General features: G+C 38.9%; 2 protein-coding genes across 5 annotated transcripts in view; both read left to right on the top strand.

Annotated features, from left to right (window-relative positions):
• PITPNC1 (phosphatidylinositol transfer protein cytoplasmic 1) overlaps nt 1-7,684 on the top strand; it is an 81,911-nt gene extending 74,227 nt beyond the window's left edge. Inside the window, exons 9-10 of one of the 2 annotated variants that reach the window (XM_080629053.1) lie at nt 439-557; nt 3,375-3,513. In XM_080629053.1, the coding sequence (XP_080485179.1) occupies nt 439-557; nt 3,375-3,380 (125 nt within the window). In that variant the 3' untranslated portion in view covers nt 3,381-3,513. Of the gene's footprint in view, nt 1-438; nt 558-3,374 lie in introns of both variants that reach the window. The other variant, XM_080629052.1, reaches the window with a different exon arrangement.
• A 1,582-nt stretch (nt 7,685-9,266) lies between these two features.
• Nucleotides 9,267-21,709, top strand: NOL11 (nucleolar protein 11). 3 transcript variants are annotated; one of them, XM_080629325.1, is made up of 18 exons: nt 9,267-9,424; nt 10,651-10,764; nt 11,616-11,672; nt 12,274-12,419; nt 12,688-12,745; nt 13,273-13,411; nt 13,814-14,011; nt 14,482-14,558; nt 15,216-15,339; nt 16,021-16,124; nt 16,413-16,490; nt 17,257-17,441; nt 17,710-17,835; nt 18,768-18,989; nt 19,499-19,577; nt 20,625-20,717; nt 21,012-21,119; nt 21,416-21,709. In XM_080629325.1, the coding sequence occupies exons 1-18, from the start codon at nt 9,275-9,277 to the stop codon at nt 21,527-21,529; spliced, it is 2,172 nt and encodes a 723-aa protein (XP_080485451.1). In that variant the 5' UTR covers nt 9,267-9,274; the 3' UTR covers nt 21,530-21,709. The 3 variants fall into 3 exon arrangements, with proteins under 3 accessions (XP_080485451.1, XP_080485452.1, XP_080485453.1); XM_080629326.1 differs by lacking the exon at nt 16,413-16,490; XM_080629327.1 differs by lacking the exon at nt 21,416-21,709 and having other exon boundaries at nt 19,489-19,577.
• Nucleotides 21,710-22,754: the final 1,045 nt, after the last annotated feature.

Raw genomic sequence — 22,754 nt, 5'->3', positions numbered from 1 at the left:
TGGTTATGAGATGTACTATGCAAAAATAACAGAAAATTTTTTGAAGGTGCCTGGAAAGGTAAGTAAATATTTACAATATTTCTGTCCCTATCCTTTATTCCAAGGGATCTTCTAAAATCTTTTTAGAAGATCTTGGCCTTTGCCAGGGCCTGCACATCAATACTTTCTGCCTACTTTGTGTTACATGGATACTCCTAAACAGTTTCCACTCCTTCCTGTTCTCTGACTCCCTTTGACTTAACCTTCTTTTACCTTCCTTGGCTGATATAACTACCTTTATGAGTCAATTTTCATAAAGCTAGTTGCTCCATGCTCTTTTTTTTTTAATCCGTTTTTGGCTTCTGCTGAAAGACTGTTCCTAGAACCTTCTCCTTAAGAAAAAAAATGAAGTTTGCACTGAATCAATGGAAAATGCCAACAATTTTGAACTTTTTACAGATATGACTATGGATGATGTTCGAGAATACGAGAAAAATATGCATGAAAAAACCAACATTAAAGTTTGCAACCAACATTCATCTACTGTGGATGAAATAGAGAGCCATGCCAAAGCAAGAGTATGTCTGTTTTTAAAACATATTGCCCATCCTCAGCTAATACACCCGCACAGATCAGAGAAGAGCAACCGGCTGATCTTGCTGACCAGTCAATGGAATCTGGGGGAGGTTTTGCTTCAGTAGGAAGAGAAACTTTCTCCATGAAATGGATTTCCAGGAAAACACAATTCTTAAATTCCCGTTGGATGCACGAAGAGGAAGTTAAATACAAGTTTTATTTTCTACTATTTGAATAGTTATAAAATGCAGGAGTTCAGATTGCTTCAGTCAAAAAGCCAGGAACATGGGGAGTGGAAAATTTCTATGAAACTGATAAAATTATTTGCTTCACTAGGGAAAAAAAAACCTAATGAATTTTTCACTGTTGTCAAACTACTTTTAATGTTGTCATTGATTAAGGTGAGATCTTTTTCAGCAGTATGTAACAGCAGTTTGTGGAGAAGGGCAGGTTTCTGTGTAGGTTCTTTGATACAGATTCTGGAAAATTCATTAAGTATTGAAGTTCATAATTTGGGCACCTCAAGCAGAGGCCTAGGATCAGAAATTATTACTCTTACAAATAGGAAAAATAAGTGATATGAGTGATACTTGCTTTTGAAATGTTATTATTCCTTCATTTCTACTAACTGCGCTGTAGAACTCAGTGATGGTTTTACTCATGTTACAAGTGTGGAGAAAGGCCTGAAGGTCTTAAAGTCTTTCATTTGTTTTTGCTCAGTAAAAATGCTCACCAGCTGGAGAAAATGTTGTCCAAGTGAAAACCGGGAAGGTAATTTTTGTGTTTGTAATGCTGCAGCTCTGTGAACCTCAAGTTAACTCCTCAGCTGAGCAGTAAATTGAGAATCAGTTCTGCCTTTGGCTCTACGCTTCAGGATTTGGCTTTGAATGAAGTCTGACGTTCATCCTTAGTTCCCATGTGGAAAACTTGCCATTGAGGTCAGAACAGAGTTTGTCATTAATGAAAAGAAAGTCTGAGCCCTCTTAGCTCATGGTAGAGGCTTGTTTTCCTTGACTGTATGTCAGAACAGAAGGAAATTTAGAGCAAGTATAAGCTAAAAAGCAAACGTCAGCTGAAGGGACAGTATTTCATGTCTGAATTTACAGTGAACAGTCTTGCAGGCTGCCACTTAACAAGACTTTCATCAGTCTTCATTTAAATGGCAGGTAAACTGAGAAATTTTCCTGACCTCGTTCATTTATCCAAGACAGCTTTTACTTCAGATTGTACAGAAGTCCTGGATCGAAAACAGCTGAAATGAATGGATGGGCTCCCTTTGATGTGAGGGTGCTTTAAAACCCTTTGAGTTCAGAAGCACTACACACATTGGTACAGGATGTGAAACAAAATGTAAATCAGGCAAACAGGTTGAAATCTATCTCCAACACAAGTAGGTACAGATACTCTAAGACCATCTGTTTATTTCCACCACTTACCTCAGATTTGAAAATAGCTCCATTCTCCCTCCTAATAACTGGCAACGTAGGCTGGAAAGGTCTCTGGAATGTTGTCTGCAGGGAAAAGAGAAGGCAGCTGGCAGTACACATGCTTTTATTGGTTGGATATGATCGTATAATGCAACATTAAGCTGCTTCTACATAACATTTGCAGCCAAGGCTACAGATGCATGCAGCTGGCTAATATTAAAGTGTTGATGTATGGAAAGTATAGAATTTTGGCATGTATATGGTAAGCACCATTGCCAGGCCCGTGGCTTAGACACCCAAAAGGGGGAGAACTTTTAACTGATTAAAATGCTAATGGGGTTATTTCTGGGTTTTGGAGCTTTTGGGGCTCAAAAAAACAAGAAAAAAAATCTATTAAATGGTTTAACGAAATACTTCAAATGAACAAATTTAATATGATGTTCAGTGAAAACCCTCAATTTAATTTCAGTTGGCTCAGGGGACACCTTGCAGGCAGGGTGGATGTGAAGCAGCAGGTTTCAGATTTGTAGCAGATGTCATTCATTTGGGATTTTCCCGAAGTTTTGCAGGGTTCAGCTCAGAGCCCATCCATGCTGGGAGCGCTCTGCCCTCTTGTGGGTTTCCACAGCACTGTGACACCTTTGTCACCTGTGTGACAAGACTTCTCCTCGCAAAGTGGCTTTAACCTCGCATCTCATCTTGCCTCTATCTTGCAGGGCGTTAAGCAGTGGATTTGTTAGTTGGCCATATATGTTTAAGTACAGATTCTGGATGGAAAAGTTGGCAAGCATGTTTTGGCCTTATCAAGTGAGAGGGAATTCTTTAGGCTTTGTTAGTAGAAAAGCAAACAAGCCTCAGTTATATGCATGCAGCGGGAAGTCAGTGTAAGCTGTGCATGGGAGGAGAGAGAAGTTTTCATCCCTTGGGAAGTACAGCAGATGAACACCCTGATGACAACCCTTTACCCATTCATGCTCATCATTTAAATGAAAAGAACAAAACCCTGATCAGTTTTATTTTATTGGAAGTTCAGAAAAATTCTACTTGCTGACTGTGTATCTAAACGTATTCTCTAACTGCCTGTGAAATAGCTTGAGTTTTGCAGCAATTACAGAAGTAGCAATCTTTATTCAGTTCAGACCCAGGTAGAAGAAGAACCATTAGTATGTGATGAATGCACTTAACTTTGTTTCCTTTACTTTTGCCACTGATTGTGCTTCGATCAGTGTGTCACCGTAGGAAGGCATTCATGTGGAGAATCATGTAATTATATGCATGATAAGCAGTCATTCCCTGATGACAATTTGGATGGCAGTAATTTAACTGAGTTAATGAAACAATCATTTGAGATTATTCTAATATATCTTTGTATTTCTTTCCTTCTTGTTGAAGACATGACAATGGATGAAGTCCGAGAGTTTGAAAGAGCAACTCAGGAAGCCACCAACAAGAAGATTGGGATTTTCCCACCTGCAATATCTATCTCTAACACTTCCATGCCTTCTTCAACCCGCAGTGCTCCATCTAGTGCTCCATCAACTCCTCTCTCCACAGATGCTCCTGAATTCCTAACAGTTTCCAGAGAGCGGCCTCGGAAAAAGTCTGCTCCAGAAACTCTCACTCTTCCAGACCCAGCGAAAAAAACCCTTTAAATTCACCCAGCATGTTTCCTTCTGATAAGCCATGTCTACCGCAGCAAGAGTGATGTAACTCAGTTTCTACAAAGGTCATGGTGGTTTGTTGTTTCTTTTTTTTGCTTAAAATAATCTTTCTGGTGTGGAAAGATTACTTCTTTCCTCAGACTTGATCCTTAAAACCTTCGGAGAAGTGCATGCAAGAGAACGTAGTCTATATATTCCTAAAGTAGTGTTTCAAGCCATCTGGTGCATCATCCTGACATACAGTGACATAGTCTGAGGGGAACGCTGTAAACTAAAAGAAATCTTCCTGTAGCAGTATTATACCTGCAAATCCTCATCTAGGTCATAGCATTTACAATTAGGAGTAGGTATTTAGTAAAGCTGCCAAGGACTTCTGTGGCAAATTAGTGCCAACTCGAATGCAGGGTTAACAGGAAAAAAACCCTCCCATTTTCTTCTTTTATAGCTGATTTTAAAATCCTTCCTGCTCTCAGGCTTTGGTGTATTCATAAACCTTTGACCTGTAATTCATTGTACTTGAACACCAACACCAATCACTCGAGATTCATATTTTGCTTAATATGACTCAGGATTTGGGGCCTAGTTAACAAAGAAAATTTTTCAAACCTAAAATATCACTGTATTGAAGCCCCAGTTGTAATTAATTCTACTGACTTTGAGGCCATTGAACTATTTCTATCTTGCACAGAATTTGTAAAAGAAACCACTTATTTCTTGTAGATAATGTATTTTAATAGCTCTGCCTGTCCTTTTGTGATCTCTTAAACCCCTCTTGGCATTCATCAGTTGTGTTCCATGTGTAAGACTGCAGAAAAGCAGCTAAATTGAGCCAGTTGAGAAGCAGACCCAATGAATTCTGTCTTTTCCTCACTGGAAGATAAGTGTTAGTTATGCTGTTAAGACCTTGAATGTAAAGGAAAGAAAACATGAGACTCCTTTTTCTTTTCTGCCTACCATCTTTCCTAAACAGCCAACAGAAAGCTATTCCCAGGCTTTGTCATCATCTAGGGGAAGGGGTGAACATCAGTCTTTGAAAAGCAAATGAGTTGTGGGGCTGCTCAGTTCTGTGTAGGGTGACATTAAGGAAACAGAAGTGCCCTTCCTGGTCTGTGTGTGAAATCACTCTTCAGTCTCAGGAATTAAAATGTAGAAAAGATGTTTCCCAGTGGAGAAGACTGTGGAAGGAGGAGAAAAATAAATGGTCTCTTCCTAGGCTCAGTGAGAGACTTTCCCTCCTGGCCCCCATTTGGGGCACTTTGGTCCCTTGCATCCAAATTGCTGTTTAATGAATGCTGTCAGTACCCATCATTCTGGCTAGCTGTAGCAGAATTTAAGTAAGGCTCTGTTCAATTCCAGTGAATGACAGCCATTGCCTGAATCATACAATCAAAGTGGGTGATACTTTGTGCCACTGATGACATGGGACACGGGTTAGAAAAAAGAGAGTCCTAGAGAGCTGAACTGTCACTGAGTGTTGGCTGGGGATGGCCTTTTACCCAGGCAGGACCTTTGTGCTGTCTTCTCAGCACAAGGCAGTGGTTTGACTGGCTTAAATGCACTGAACTTCTCAATGGCTGTAGATCTACAAAGTTCTGTTGAGTGTGTGATATTTATAGGGTAGTTTTAGCAGCAGGAGAATTCCACTGACAAGAAGTGTATATTTGTTTGACAGTTAAAATCCTATAGGTAGCAAAATCCAGGAGCCCTTCATAGGTTAGCTGTGGTCTGACTTCCTGCATTCTCCTACTTACAGTCAATGCTCTGCTTCACTTTTCTTCTCAGAGCTACTAATTCTGTGTGATTAGGAAACTAAGGAGTGATGCTTTTCTTGCTTGAAAAGAAGCTGCTGTAATAATGCAAGCAAAACTTTCCTACATTAGTTTATGATTTCAACTTCAAGAGTGTACAGATTATATATTCATGATTATAAGTGGTCTAATCTCATTATTATTTATTCAGTAGCAAGATTGGAACATTGGCAGAGAAGGGAAACCTTTGAAAACATCAAGCATTGTTTGGTTGAGGTTTTATTTCCTGAATTTGACCTATATAGAAATAGCTTAGGTCTGCTCCACCATAAAGTCTGGCCTTCAGTGATTTTTTTTCTTTGTCAAAGAAAGCCATAATGTCCTTGTGCTTAGATAAATGTTTCTATGTAAGTTTTGGCATTTGGGTTTTACAGAGAAGATTAGACAAAAGCAATCATACCTTTACTCATGTTTAACAGATTGATTTCCAATCTCTTGTGGGTACATTGATTATCATATTAATTTGGTTTGGGGATAGGGCATGTATGAAAATTCTGAACATACCTGTATAGGACACATCTTAAGAGCTGCATGACACTGATGTTGGAGAATGACAGGATGCTCAGTGCTATGTCTCTGTGCTGCTGCTGCAGCCGTTCCTGCAACGCTGCTCTTGAGGAGAGTTCACTGACACAACAGCCTGAATTCACAGTTGGCCACCACGAGGATCATGATCAACCACTTTGCCTCCATGGGGCTTCCTAATGAAGGCAAATAAAAGGATCTGTAATGTTCTGTTGCCCTGGATAAGAAACATCCCAGGCTTTTCACTGCCTGTGTAAGTACCCTCTGTTGTGTTCTGCTTTGCTTTCCCCACCAGCCATGACCTGTTTGGTCGATAGGATCTTTGAATATCCTTTTCTATTTGGTTGTTCTTTCTTTCTTTCTCTCTTAAGGTAGGACAACTTTTTCTAGAATATTCCCAGCAAACACTCAAACCCACACAAAACTAAGCAAAAAAGGAAGGTCTGAATACTAAAGTGTATATCTTGGGGCAAAGGGATGGTTTTCGTTACTAATTCTTTCACAATGTTTTCTGTTGTCTTTTCAAGCATGTTTATTAGGAGAAAAATAGCATTTTGCAAGTGTTCATCACTTCTTTTGTGAAAGTAAATTATGTGGTTGTTTAGTGAGTCCATCATTAGAGTATGGAGCGCTGGGGCAAAGCTGAATAGGCACAATAGCCTGTTCCTGTTCTCCACCACAGTGACTGAAGACTTACATGATGCAGCTCTGCTAGGGCTTGAGGGGAGTTCTTCACCAAGGAGAATGCAGTTTGGAGCAAATAACAAGATGAGTTTGTTTGAGTTTCTGTTAAAACCTCCTCCCAGCTTTATTTTTATGTATTTCATATGGAACAATCATTACAAAATAACTGACAATTCATTCCTGTCTTTAGAGGGGTAGATCTAAGAAAAGGGAGATATCCATGAAGGCTAAGAGGAGCAGCACATTCCTGAAGCACCTACTGATGAGGATTTCTTATGAATGTAATGGTTAATTTTGTAAATGACTGGATAAACCCTATGGAAAGAAACTATTTGACCTTATTCTTTAGATTTTTTTTATTATTCTGGAAGGTGATTTTGTGACATCTAGTAGCCAGTTTGCATTAATTGCTACTGTAGAGGTTTTGAAATGGAAATATTTGTTCCTTGAGTTTCAGTTTGTAACCAGACCGCTGTATTTTGCTAAAACTGCTTTGAAGCTTGCTGCACTGTAACTTCAACCTGCTATCCTTTGAAACAAGGCAAATGTATATGCTTTTATGAATTAGTGAGTGCAGTAAGAGAGAATTCATGATCTTGTCAATAGGAGCTTTTCTGTTTCCATTGTTTGGTCTTGGGTTTATATGTGTAACTTGAAATTGCTAAATAAGTCTAACAATGTTTTCTTTATAGGAACAGCATGATCACTGAATTACAATCTCCAGTAGTTTTGTGCTGTCACTGAAACAGGCTTCATTGGTTTATTTCATTTCTGTGGTAATTCCACCTGAGATTCAATGCCCAGTAAATCATTTGTTTTATTTAGAGCTATGGTGGCTGCATTAGTCAATACACCACCACCATCAAAGAAGGACCAAGTTTTGAAACGCTCTGCATGTTAAATAATGCAAGGCTCAGCAGGAGAATTTGATTGTCATATTTCTCACTCATATCATTTAGTTTCTGATTTTTCCAAGTTATTTATTATTTTTAATATTGTATTTTTTCCTTGCATTTTGTTGTAAATAAACTACCAACAATTATTCTTTACAGTTGTGGCTATTTTCTTTCTTTAGGTCTCCTCTAGCAAGGAACATATCCAGTAACACTTCTACCCCCACCTCTGCAAGTCACTTCCTCAAAATTAAGCAGCACAAAGAATTGGATTTGTAAGGAAAATTTAAACCACTTACAACAACTAGGTTTTGTTGTGCCTCAGCTTTTTAAAGATGTTATCTGGGCAGGTGCCCCCTCACTGTGGTGTCACCCATTCATTTGTAAATGAACATTTGGCTGACCAGGACGTTTTTCTGTAGGGAATCTATTTCTCTATGCAGGATTTGGCAGCCCAGTGTTGCGGTACATAGTGGAACAGAGAACATTCAAAACCTCTCAGACTCATAGACAAGTCATTTAATTTTAGTCAACAGCAATTTTGCATGTTCAAGGATTCTTCAAGCTGTTAAATAGAGGCTTACTCCATAGAAACAAAGCTTTCTCTGCACCAGAGGAGTGGTAGTCACATATTCAGTATAGAAATGCTCCACAACAGTGTAGGGCCAGGCACAAGGAACAAATATGGGCCCAGAAAGTGTTTTAAGGTAGAAACCACTCAGTCCTCTGTGGCCTTGAGCCTGCAGTAACAGCTTCTCAGATGGCTTCAGTGCATGGAGACGCTTCTGAGTGAGGGTGCAGGGCTCTGCCCTGTGAACTTTGGACTCTGCCCAAGTCTTTGCCACCTATGAGAGGCTGTGACTAAATCCATGAGGAAAAACTGTGGCTGAATCCTCCAAAGACCCCAAAATCACAGAGCTGGCAAGAGGTGTTCCCAGTAATGCATCTAATGGTGGGGCACAACCTGTTCTGTTGTTCTTTTGGTTTGACTTGATGTTTTTTACACTTCAGGCTCTTATTGCTACAGCTTCATTAAAATTTGAGCACAAATAAATATGAATGCATGAATATACATTACAAATTGGTTAAGAACCAGAACCTACTGCTGTTAAAATTGGTGGGGTTGCACCTTTACACTGTAGGAAAATGGAAATGGCCCGATTAAGACCATGCATGAAATGCCCAGGAAACAACTGAACAGTGGAAATCCAAATTGCTGTTGAGGGTGTTCTAAAATGAATGGCTCTTAATTAAATTGTGGCTGCCCCATCCCTAGCAGTGTTCAAGGCCAGACTGGACAGGGCATGGAGCAACCTGCTCTGGTGGAAGATGTTCCTGACCGTGGCAGGGGGTTGGAGCTGGACGAGCTTTAAGGTCCTTTCCAACCCAAACCATTCTGTGACTCTATGATTAATAGTATTTAAAGCAATCAGACCGCACCGCATCTGTATGTCCTTCACAAGTATCAGCTGGCAAAGCATCCTTACACCCTCAGTAAGTGGCAGGACTGCCAGTCCCGATCTGGCCGAGCACGGCCGCACGACAGCAGCGAACCAAGTCGCAACCCAAAGTTTTCCTGTCGTCAACGCCAACAGACCCTCACACTCCCTCAGCCTCCGGAAACCCCCGAACGACTTCGGCCCTTTTCCACCGCCCCTCGCCGCCTCGGGCTGTGGCGCATGCGCCATGCCATATCTCGCGAGAGGTGGAGGCTCGCGAACATGGCGGCCTTGTGTGAGAGCTTCACGCTGTGCGGTTTGGGTCCCAGCAGTGGCGTCGGCCTCGATGGTGGTCTCCTGGCGCTGGAGCCGGGCCCTGACCGTGACCACGTCCTGCTCACCGACCGCGGCAGGACGGCCACGCTGTTCAAGGTAAGTGCCTGGCCCCGGCCGCTCGGGAGTTGTTGCTGCTGCTGCCGGGCAGCCCCGGCCTGTGGGAGGGTCTCCGGGCAGGGCTTCGGAGCCGCTCTCTCTCTCCTGCCCCGGCCGGCCTGTCACTGAGCGCCCGCTCCCCGCTAACCCGCAGCCGGAGGCGGGGCAGCGGGGGCTTGGTGAGCAGCTTCAGCCTGCGCCCTGGGATCGAGAAGCGGGGCCGGGCCGGGCCCTGTCCCGCTTCTGTCCATCTCTCCCTGCTATGCCCTGCTCAGCTCACCTCTGCTGTCCGCCGGTGGAGCAGGTGTCGGCTTGGGCTGTTGCTTGTGCGTTTCTCCTTTTGCCGATTCTTTCTCTTGACTGCAAGAAATGCTTCCGTCCCGAAGCTGCAGGGTACGTGATGTTGTTCTCCAGTAGCTAAGGTGACAGCCGTTTTGTCTGGTTGTCAGATTTCTATCTGCTACCTTCCTTTTGGTCAGAGGATGAAGGTTTTAGTTTGCAGTTTTAAACCAGAAGTATGCTCTGGTGTCTTTTAATGTATGCGTTTATTTCAGTAGACCATAATAACACTTAAGCAAAACATTTGGCTTTCACATTCAGGGTACTAGGGACTGTATCTTAGTGGTTTCATGATACAATCTCTTTATGGGTTGTTCAGTCCCACTGACAAGATCATACTGAGAACATAAATAAATTGGTAAACGTGCCCAGTGTGGCTGCAGATAGAGGAGAGGGGATTGAATACCCTCAGAGCAGCAAATTATAAGTCATATTTAATGTAAGCTTAGACAGTGAAATTCATTGCTTTTGGTCTTACATTGAAATTGGAAGAGAAAAAAGTGTGGTTCTGTGCTTGATTGTATTAGTGAGTAAAAGTAACCAATGCAAGTGATTAAAACTAATGTTTTCACTTTGGGAAAGCTGTGCCTTTATAGCCGTGCGTCATGGCATAAACCCATCTGACTGTTACAGCTCAAAGGGATTTCTTACGCAAAAAGAAATAGTTCAAATTAATGTAGAGTTCTTTCGTGTTATTGTGAGATTTTTGGTATCAAAGTCAAGAAAGGGATGCTCAAGCAGGTGTTCTGAGTATAGTAGTTCCGTGTTTTAATATGCTTATTCAGTCCAGATGTGGCTGCTTTGCATTTCCTTGCTGTTGTGAGGAATATCCCCAGGGTGTACCACGTTATATTTTAATCGTAGTGTCTTTGTTCTGACTCTTCCAGGTCTCAGATCAGAAGCCACTGGGCTGTTGGTCAGCTAAACACGGGCAGATTATCACCTGTCCAGTTGTATGCAACTTTGAAACTCATGAATATATAGCAGTTCATGATGACAAGGTGAGATCCTTTATATTAAGGGAGAAAAAGATGGGGCAAGTCTTCTGTGGGAACGTAGATAGGGGAGAAGTCAGGGGTGCTGCACTTCTGGTTCAGCGTAAATGCGTGGAGTTCTTGCCACCCTCTTGCAGTTCAGGTCCCCTCTGTTCTTTGAAGGGATGGGGTGGGCAGTTCTGCAGCTGCACAATATGTGTTGTGCAACATGAAGATTATCTATACTGAGCACAGGTTGTGCAGTGGCCTCCTGAAAACTGCCTCATTCTCAGGAAGAGATTCTCATGCATATGTTCTCCAAGGATAAGTTATTTCTGTTCTTGCAGACCGGTTGGCAATTACAATTGCACGATTACTATACTGAAATGGTTGCAGTGGTTCATACCTGTGTCCTTGTCTCATGTTGTACAGTTAAACATTTCCTGTCTCTGTGTGTGTAGTGTTTGCCCAGCAAATGCTGAACCTTTGGCTTTTTGTTATTGTTGATTAAATATTTTTCCTGGCCTTTCATTGTTCTTCTTGAAGCAGTCCTTCCAGATCAGGTTGTCTGTATCTTAATCCATCTCCATCACTTTGATCCAGTAGAATTCTGCTGTATCTTTTTTCCTTAACCTCACTCTTCTCTTTCCTTCCTTTCCAATCTGGGATTTATGAGCTTAGTTTGTATTCCTCTTGTCTCTGCTTCAGCTTCTTCCTGTGTAAACTTCCCTGTCTCAGTTTCCATTAAGGTAACTGTGAATACTTTCTGTATATTTTCCTCCTTTGTTTCAGGGACATGCAATTACTAGTATTTTGCATGCTGAGATGTGTGTATATTACTGTTTTACGGTGCTTAATAAATGATGCTTCTCTTAAAGGTTCTAAGAATATGGAAGAACACAGATGTTAACTTGGACAAAGTGTTTAAAGCAACGGTAAGTCTCTTGTATGTGTTTACTTTTGTGTTAACATTTTGAATCCTGGTGGAAGGAAGAGATGCTCATTTTCATAGTACTGGTAATATTACAGTTTAGCTGACCATGATCTTAACTTGTGCTTCATGATATTCTGGAGTACTGCAAGGAATCCCCTTGGGCTGAGAGACTTGATCATCAGGTATTTATCTTAAAATGATCGGTATCCCAAATTCAAAGTTTCAGAGAACTTTCTTTAAAGATGATGTTCAAATAAAGAGTCGTATGTATGGTCAGATACAGATTTTTCTGTTCTGCTGTATAGCAGGTGTTTGAACTCCTTACCCTCAGTTATGGTTCTTCTGATGCAATTCAGAAGTGTGATGGTCTTTGAGATGCTTTTCCTGGCTTTTTGTTGGCTGGAGATTTGCATTGTTTATGGCATTTTGGCAAATTGCAACTACTATTTCAACTGCTAGGTATGTTATCAGGCATCTCGCAGGATCATCATTCTTCTGTTACTCATTTATTGAAAGAACTTAAAAAAAAAAAAAAAAAGATGGATAAAACGCTTCAAGGTAATGTACCAAAGAACATAGAATTATTTGTATTTTCTCTGCAGCTTTCAGCTGATGTGTACAGAATACATTCGCTACCCAAAGGAGGGCCAGTGGTACTATTCAAAGGAGGGGGTGTTCGAACTTTAGATGTCCTTTTGGAAGCCCCTCAACAAGAGATTGAAAACATTATCTCAGATGAAGTCATCAAGTAAGTGATACAACTCTATGAAGCTTGTTTCTTGCTCAGAGGAATTGACGATGATGGAAGTTGTTCCCTTTTTTTGAGGGGATATGGGAGAGATTTGAAGATGCAGATCATGGGGGTGGCTGGTTTTTTCTAACACATTATTATTAAAATCTTAGCACTCTTTATATAAATATCGAAAAACTAAGAGGCTACCTAAGGAATGGTGAGTGATATGACTTTAGGTGTAGGCCTGGAATATGGAAGATGTTCATGCAGTTTCCGCTTTTAGGTGGAGTGAAGCCTTTATGGAACGTCAACAACCTGTCTTGATTTTCGCTACTGAGAAAGTGAGTTAAATACTTATTTTAAAGTAACTTTACTGCAGCAAATCTAAGTGCTTTTTCTGACACCCATCACCTGTTTCATTGGATTTTAAGAGCCTTTAATGAAATCGTTATCCTGATTTAATTAGTATCTGTATACAACAGTTAAATTGCAGTTGTGTTGCTTTCAGGGCTGAGGAGTGTGGCTCTTAGAACTTAAGAGAACAATTAAGATTAGATATAGGAGACATTGTCTTACTCCTCGTTGCCTTCAAATACTTGCTCATTGTGAAGAAGTTATTATGATTTATGTTTTAAGAAAAGAATTACGGATGGATTTGGCTTTATTCATATTCTTTCTGTGAGTCCATTTGTTGCATAAAATCAGAATTTTCATGCTTGAGTCTGCAAACTTTTCTCAATTAGGTTGTATATAGAAAAACCAAATTCCTAACTTTGCATAACATCCAAAGTCAAGCAGTTCTAATACCTGAATTTCTGTTACTTCTTCTTTGTGCAAATTAAAGGAAAACTTTCTTTTCTTTTTTTAGGATGGAGATTCTTTTGTCTACGTACAGAAACTTAAGATGAATAATCTACAAAAATACAAGCTTGAACAACAGGAATTATCTAAGGCACTGAGTTTCACAGCATATATAAAAAATCAAATCATCACACTTCTGTGTTTGTGTAAGTTATGTTTTCTAATGGGGTGTGAGAAGCAGAGAATTGTGTGGAAGGACATAAAATGTTGATACTTATGAATTATTGTTTAATATTTTCAGCTCTTCAAACTTTCTAAAACAGCCAGTGGTAGAAGTAGTAATTCAGCCTTCCTGATGTTTTAATGGCTGCATTAAGTTCCTACATGTTATGACTTGTATCTTGCAGACCTCGTGCTAGCTGTCCTTTCGTTTTGTTGCTTTGCATTGTAACGTGTCCTAGAAACATCCTGTGTTATTTCTTCTTCCAGTGTTCACTGGATTTTGTTCTCTTTGGATGTCCTTTTGCCGTATTGTATCAAACAGTTTTTCCACAATAACAGATCATAAAAGAGTAATGATTCTTCTTTCTTTTTTTTCTTTTTGACAGCTTCCAATGACTCTGTGTACAAGTTTCTGATACCTCTGCAGCAAAACACTGAAGAGGAAGAGCAGATTTTGCCCAGGTCACTACTCCTGAACCTTTCGGTATCTGGAAGTGTTCTAAAAGGAACTTCTTTCGTTGTTCTTGATAAAGACCACATTGCAGTGCTAGGAAGTCTAGCTACAGCTGGTGAAGAATCCAAAGGTAACAAGAGTTGAGAAGATGCAGCAAGAGAACTTATGGATGGAAGGGAGTTAAAGGGGCCTGAATGTATGTAAAAGGACCTGTGCAGGGAAATAGCTCTGATGTCCTGTAAGGGATCAGTGTCTGCAGTAAGTGAAACAAACACTTCAGTCCCATGCCTAAACTTCTGGAATGTGGGATCGCTGAAATTTAGGCCACTGAACATTTTATAACGGTGTTCTTCCTGACTGGAAGCTGCAGTGGCTGTTGTCCCTTTTGCCACAGCTTCTTGTTTCAAGCTGTTCACTGGAAAACTAACCCATCTTTAAATACTTGACTTGAGCTCTAACCAGAATATTGAGTGGTTACTGACTGAGCTATTTTGAAACAATTATTCTTGTTTCAAGTGTTTGTAGCTGAAAGTAGCAAAGCTAAATGTAGCATTTTTGTTGCACTTTGGCTTTGTAACATCTACCTCCTACTTTCCCTAGAGTGCCTAACCATATGGAATACAAAATTTCAGACATTGCAGACTTCAAAGGAGCTGCCACTGGGAACAAGTGGACAAGTAAGTGGACAAGTCTTCAATCTGTGGTCTATAAGCTTTGTGCATTTGGCATGATAGCAATGAAGAGGCTGTCTTTCAGAGTTCTGCTTCTGTCTGGAAGAGCAGGGAATGCCAGGTTCTGAGACAAAATTAATATTGACAGTTGATGAGCTGTTTTTGTCAGAATGCTGCCCTGCGGCAATCTCTTTGATAATTCAGTACCTTCTCATTTCTGATGGGACTTGATTATTTGTTGAGAATTAAATAGCAAATTAACCAGAAAACCCAGCAGTTTCTATTCTGTTCAGACAATCTGTAATTGATGGTCTAAATGATGCCTGCATCTCCCTAAATAGCATTTCAAGATGTTCAGCTGTCTGTTAATGATAAGTCAACTGACACCTAAGTAACAAACGTACTGGGGCAATAGAACTGTTGGCTGGTTTTTGTCTTATAATTGCACAAGATGAAATTAATGTCTTGGAGCAGCTGTTTCTTATTTGTGCATTTAAAACCAACAGTTAAGGAAGGTCTGCTAACAAGTGTTAAACCTACCTAAAACAATTTCATCTGATCAGTGACTTGTAGTTGAACTCTGTAGTAAGGATTTACACATTGGCTTGTGCAGGAACACACTTCTCTGCTGATCTCATAAAAATATGTTTTCATATTTTGTAGATATGGTGTTATGAGAAAAAATTCTTTTTTACTCATGGGAAGGTGCTCACAGTGGTTATGTACAAGTGTGAAACATCATCCTTGGCAGCTGCTGTGGGAAAGCTCAAGGACAGTCAAGCCCCTGGTAAGAATCTTTCTAATTACAGTGAAAAGATCTCGTAAAAGGAAAACTTCTGGAATTGTATAGAAATTATTTTAGTACATGCCCATAAAATCAGTTGAATCTAAACAGCTTGCAGTAACGTAACACTGCCCTGTGTTCCTCACTGTTAAATTTACTGTTGCTGAAAGCACCAAAGTATGCAAATGTCTGAATTTCTTGTGGCTTCACTTAGCCTTGGTTGTCATGCAAATAACTGGAATTACTGAAAATGCTGGAATGCCAGCTTTGAATTCTGAAAGCAAAATGAAGTGCTGTCTGCTATTAATTATTTTCGAAGAGTTGAAAATAATTGATTAGATTGAGCAATGTAAAACCGTAGTTTGTAGACTTTAGTTTCAAATTGCACTGTCATAGTGTCTTTCATTTAGCTTTGCACTGGTAAAATGCTGTTGCAAGTAATGCTCACAGTAGATTGTGTAAAAATTTACTTCTCTTCCTCCGGGAGGCTAAATGGAGAAACAGTATGTAAAAAGGGCCACAAAATTACTTCCTGCTGAGATAAACCTGGAAACTCTCTTGTCATAAAGTGGCTTGGATTATACTTCAGAAAATAGGTGTTAGTATAAGAAGTTGAGTAACATTTAAACTTGAATAAATGTGCTTTAAGTGCTACCTTCATATAGTTTTGGTCTGTGTTCGCAGATGTGTCTTCATTTGTAGACTGGAATACCCTTGGAGATGAAGAGCTTGTGATTTCCTTTCAGTCCCGGCAGTCTGTAGCTCTAAAACCTGAGTCCAGAATGATTGTAAGTTAGCATTAGGAGCATGCAAGGTTTTTGTTTTCGTTCTCTCGTCTCTTCCCCAGTGCTGCTACTTTTAGTTTTGGGTGTTGTAGCAGAAAACATTTTCACTTTGTATTTGTTACTCATTACTTCTAACTCTGTGTCTGGAATTGGACTGCCCAGTTACTGATCATAATCTGTGCAGCAAGTTGATACACAAAGTCTCTAGTTACCTGGGTTGAAATCCTTAAATATATATGAACTTTTTTGAGCTGAATAACAACATTTTTGTTTCCTTTTTCTTTGTGATAGTTAAGATCAAAAAAGAACACTGTTGCTAAAGTACAGCCAGATACCTCATCAGTTGGGCAGCTCTTACTAAATCTGAAAGTAAGTAAAGCAGATATCCTAAAGTAGTGGTTTAGACATTCTCAGAATATTCTAGCTGTCTCTGAAGCTATTATCTTTTTCCATGTCCTCTTGCAAATATCAGGTTGGTAAAGCTACCTTGAAAAGGTGAGTTGGAGGATATTGTCCAAGAACAGTATTTGAGCATGATGAAATTAAAGTTTTGTCACAGGAGTATGTTTGAGAACTGTACAATAGAGGGCTGATATAACAGAGTTCTGAAAACTTGCACAAATTTGTTCATTTTTAATGACAGTCTTTTCTTGCAGCAGATAAAGTGGGAGGATATTTCACCTGAACTCCAGGGGATTTGAAGTTTTTTTAGATTCTTATTTATGGCTTTAATTTTGTTAAAGATATTTTGGGTCTAGAAAGTAGAATTGCTAGGAATTCCGCTGCAAATACAGCAATGAGCTGCTTAGTTCCTTTCTAAAAACTGCTGCAAATGTTGTGATGCTTGAAGTTGCAGCCCTTCCTGTGTGAATGTACCTATAGTTCAGCTGGGGCTGGACATCTTGGTAATGTTACTGAAGTAACAGGTGAATAATCCATGAGCCTGAGTTCAGAGTGAGAAATTACCCTGTTTGGCTCTTTCATGCTTGAGGAAGATACCAAAACACAGAGTGCTAAGGATTTTTTTGTAAATAATTTTTAGCTTGAATCCCAAAGTCAGTCTGGTTCTACTTGGTGTAATTAATACCAGTACAGTGTTCAAACCTATTTGTCAATCTCAATTTGTTGTTTTCAGGATGCTTCTACAACTGTATTTGAAAATGAATTAAGACAAGTGATGTCAAAAGGACAGATGCCAGATTTCCAAGCCACTATTGGATGTGTAGTAACTGCCCTTATAAACAGATGTAAAGCAAATCCAAAGTACTACCCTCGAAATTTCTTGTTACAGATAGTCGAAAACCGAGACTTGTCTTACAGGTGATGATGATTCTCAATGTTTTTTTATTGTAAGGAATGGCTAATAGTAATAATAATAATAATAATTTTTAGTGGAAATCCAGTTCTTTATATACCTTCTTGAATTACCAGAATTTACTATCAAAGTTTCTTATCCTTATTTTCTGATGAAGCTGACACTTCCCAGATGGATTTTTGTGTAAAACAAGTTCAGTATTTCAGTGTTAGTTGTTGATGCAGCTTTCAGTGAGTATGAACTATGCAGCGTATTCTTTTCATATTCTTACAGCTTATGTCCAGATTTAATGGTTGTTGCTTTGGAGAAAAAAGATCTGCATCTCTTACAAATCTGCTTACAACGGTTTCCAGATATTCCGGAAGAAATTACTTATGCTTGCTTGAAAGCGTTTTTAAGGTAAGTTGGAATCAGTCTATTTGGGTTTTTTCCCCTCCTTCTTAACCAAACCCCTTACTAAAAGCTGTGTGTTGCCAAGAATGGCTTCGATTTTATAGATGAGCAGTGAACACTGTGCATTAAATTTGTAACTCTGAGTACAGTTCATGTTGGAGTCTTGCAGACTGACAGAGTTTTTACAAGTTGTCTGTTGCATATGTTAATTCTAGAAAGTATGTAAATGGTAATTAAAAGAACGTTCCTTTTGGTAACAATGCTGGCTTGAATGGCATTTGCATCCTTCTGCCTATGTTGCTAGAATGATCTGTTTACTGTGCAACAGACTTAATTGGGAACTTAGCTGGGGTAAGAAGCCCACAAAAAAGTACAACTCTTGTAAGTTTGCAACAAAAACATCTTTCGTATCCCCAAAGGATGAAGTCTTAGGCAGGCACTGTAACCAAAAGAGAAGACTTTGGTTGCAGCAACTTTGGTTACTGTTGTAACTGTTGCTCTAGGCTTCCAGAGCACACAGGATTATTTTTCTATTAGAAACATCAGATTTTATTAATTTCATACCTTGGAATTGTCAAATACTTTATTGCTAAATGGGAAAATCGTAACTGTCTGATGGGTTGAAGCAGTTTGAATACAACAACAGTCTCAAATGGGTTATACAACCTTTAAATCATCCCATGACATAACGTCTAATAATACAGTAAGTAACATTGTTGGAATAAAAGAACAGTACATGTATTGTTCAAGGTTAATAATTACAAAATATTAACTGTTCTCTCATGGTCTTTATTCATTCTGCAAGACTATATTTTAGTATATTTTTTTTTACTTTTATAGTAAACTTCAAAGAGTGTGTACTAATGGTGGGTTGATGGCATTGCTGATTTTAAAGCACATAATTAAAAGTATTAAACATCTGGAATTTTCTTTTACAGCTTTAGTGATGCCTATCTTCAAAGAATAGATCTGAATCTAGAATCTGTTATCTGTTACCTTGATATTGAATTCAACAATAAAGAAGTTAAGACTGAAATTATAGAAAATGGTTTCAGTACGGAGCTGGAACAAGACATCTGGGAAACTAAAATCACCAAGAAACTCCATGGGACGAGTGATAATGAATCCTGCCCTGTTGGACCACAGAAGGCAGCGTTACTGTATCCTCTGTGTTTAATGAAGGAAAGTCAGTGCATTATATGTGACACGGATGTTTAGGTTTAGTATTACTAAAAGACATATCTTCTGCTATTGTTAAAAGTTTCTGAGAAGTTCTGATAAAAGAAGTTCCTACTTAGTAGAAAAATTGTTTAGGCTATAAATAGAAACAACTTTTAGAAAGCACCTATACCAAGTTAAATTACTGTTACTACAGAAATGTAATAAAACTTCTGTCTATTCAAGAGAAAATAGCATCACTGATTTTGATGTTTGTTGAAACAGATTAGCCAATTACGTACTTGTAGTAAACAGAACTGCTCAAGCTAACTGTACTATGATGATTCAGTTGCTGTGTGTATTTCATGATAGAAATAAGGGAGATTCAAAAAGCTCAAGGAGGACCTGTCTTAAGGAACCTAGAGAAATATTTTTAGTTAGAATTCACTTTGCTTTGTAGAAAGTGGTATTTTTTTTCCTGCTATTATATTTCCTTAATAGTCCTGCACAGAAATGCTGTTCTCCATTCGGCTTACAGCGAAACATTCCTTTTGCCTCATCTGAAAAACCTTCCGGCTCAGCAAGCTGTTGTAAGTATGTTAAAAAGTTTTAGAACCTTTATTTTGGAGGAGGAAAGGGAAGAAGGTTTTTCAATTGCATATCAGAAACTTGCCGCTCTTACTGGAGTCTTAGTCACAAACTAAGACATGAAAATGAAATTAAGATAGCTACTAAGATTTAATGTTACCAAGTGTCGTGTTTTTTCACATGCATATGGAACTTCTAATCTTTTTAGTCCACGCTTACTTTAGAAAATGTAAGAAAGAAACCTTTATGACCCAGTCTACTTGGAAAATGTAGTTTTAGCAACATTTAGCAAGTAGCGTATCCTTTCTTGATTTGGGTGCTCTTTAAGAAAAGATCAATCCTAATTTAGTCAGATCCATCAGAAACAGAAGCTTAGAAAATCTGGGAAATAAACTGTACACTCTGTAAAAAGCCAATTGCAAAACACATCACACTCCGTAATCTTGGATCCATTCAATTTCAATATGAAAACCCTCATCTTCCGTGTCCCTCAGCACTTGAAATATAACTTCCAAAACTGCTTGTACCATAGTACCTGAGCATATATGTGGTTTTCCAGGGATTCAGAAAAACTGTGCAATCAGAAGAAAGCTGATCTTAGCACTGACCTGTCTCTTTGATTTCTCTTTTCAGAAAGAGAAAGAAATCTTTGACTTGTGCTCAGCACAAGATAATGTTGACCCGATTCTGACCATTACCAATTTATTGCTGGCTACTGAAAGTGAAGCTGGGACTAAAATTACTAATGTTGACACAGTTTTTAGCAAAGTTCCTAGAAAAGTCCACGTCTAAATTAAATTGCACTGAAACAATCAGTGGAACAGTGATTAACACTGAATGTAATATTGCTGAGAATTTTCAAACGTCTGGCTATAGATGATGTAAGAGAACCAGAAAAATTATTTGTAATGTGTAGTATACAGGCATCTCTGTTGCTTTAAAAAATAAACTAAAAAGAAATCTTTATGCGTATTACTGTGTGCAGGACTAAACTCCTTAGCCTATTAGATGTTTGTCCTTTAAAAATGTTCTGGCTTTTCTACTTTTAGCTGTTTCTCAGGTATTTATACTACCTGTATGTGAAATGCAGTGAAAAAATTAACACCACTCTTCCCGGAACATGCCCTCCAACTGTAAATCAGGTGAGAAGCTACTTCTGAGAGTTGTATTTCCTTTAGTTTCTGTGGTATGTAACTTTGTGAGTAGTGAATATGTAAGTGAGATCTACATTCATTCTACAAAGTATTGTCTATTAATGTAACCTATATGAAGTCAGATGTAACACAACATTTTACTGTCAGAAAATATACTGTTTTAGAATATGAAACTGTGCATTTTGCATTGAAAGTTACTGTTGTAGAGTTCAGCTTTTAACGCAAAATCTGTGTCATTTGCATATCATAAAGTGTAAGTGTCCTTTCCTGGTTTGTCTTCAGATTATGGATTGGCTGTGCCTATTACTTGATGCTCACTTCTCAGTTATGGTGATGCTACCAGAAGCAAAAGAGTTGCTTTCAAAGCTGCATAAATTTGTAAGAGCCCAAGTAAGTTGCATCTTACTTCATTTTAGTATAGACTTTGAATGTGGGTGTTAAGAAAGAGGGAGGCAGACAACAACAAATTATATAGTGAACCAAATAATGACTGTTCTCCTGTGTATATTCCTTCCTGATCATGAAATGACAGTTGCCTCTCTCTTTTTGATTTCAAAAGCTGTTATATTTGCTAGGGTTAAATATCTGAAACTGTGCAGAACCACAGATAGTTCCACAGTGTAATGATGTATGAAAAGAATGAAAATTTCTTTTACTGTAAGTATCTGGTTTTTCTTCTTTTTTAGGTACGGTTCTACTCTGAACTAAACAAGATTGAAGGAAGTTTGCGAGAATTACAAAGACTTAACCATCAGAAGGACCCTCATACATATTCTGTTGAAGTGCTGGAACTTATTTGAATTTGAAATTAATTATTAACACATTTTTTAATTGATTCCTTTTATGATGAGGATGTATTAGCGCTCCATATTGGGGATGTGAAAAGTTGTTTTCTACACAGGAGGAGCACAGTTACTCTGTAGCTTCGTGGGAGTTTTAAGTTTGAAACTCGTGTATTAAAAGCTCTCTTTTTAACTGGTTGAGAAGCTGGATGCTTGTTTATATTTTCATGTATAATTTTGATACTTCTACGTAGTGATAAGAATATCCTAAAATACCATGCAACTCCTGGCAAAGGATTAGTAGGATATTTGCAGTAAGTCTTCAACAGATGTTTCATCAAATGAATTGACATTTTTATTTTACGTGCTTCTTTTTTACTTAATAGTTTAAGTCTCTGATTAGATTCTTCAGAGTTCTCTTATCCCCACTCAGGTTGAAGTACAGATGAACTCGAGTTTGCTTCTTTGACTTTTCTATTTTAAAGTTGGTTTTTACTTTGTCCAAAGATGACTTTGACATTTACAAGCTTAGCTTAAACAGGGAAGGGAGCTAAAGTGTAGGTATAGGGTTGTTATCTAACATTGCCTTCTCTCTCCTGTGTGTCATGGTACCACAGTGTGGTAGTGTACCCTTTCATGCTCTCCTTTCCAGTCAACCAGCTCCTCTTATGCTGCTTTTAAAAAAATAGAAGGGAGGGAGTTGTGTGGCAGTCAGTTTTTAGTCTTGAATGACAATAATCTAAAGCTGATTTGATACATCTCATATCTGATAAGACCACCTGCATCCAGAAGCTGCCTGCAGCTAGGGAGGAGGAAGAGGTACACAGCAGGATCTAGACTCCTCTCTCAAATGAAAGTGCAGCTATTTAATAAGATGTCTTGTTACACTCTATCTCAGAGATTGCCATCAGCTGAAGACAACTGTTTCCTCAAGTAGAGACTGGTCCTCTGGAGCGTGCTCTCCTGCACAGACTTGCAGAATGAAGTTCCTGGATTTCAGCATAATCAGCTGTACTTCAAGACTTGTGCTTTAGAAATTTCTGAAGCTTTAAGATGCTGAAAGATTGTATCCAAGATGGTTTCTGCTCTTCAAATATTCATCTCTTGAAATGAATTTTTGGGGAAAAGAAAGGATGAAAATATTCAGGTAAAATTTAACAGAGTGACCATGCAACTGATAACTGAAGACTCTCTGGAAGTTGGTATGTTCTAGTTGCATATAGAGTTATTGGAGGTCAGTACC

The sequence above is a fragment of the Psittacula echo genome (genome assembly GCF_963264785.1).
Source record: "Psittacula echo genome assembly, chromosome: 14".
Lineage (NCBI taxonomy): Eukaryota > Metazoa > Chordata > Aves > Psittaciformes > Psittacidae > Psittacula > Psittacula echo.
This window is presented reverse-complemented; position numbering and strand designations above follow the sequence as displayed.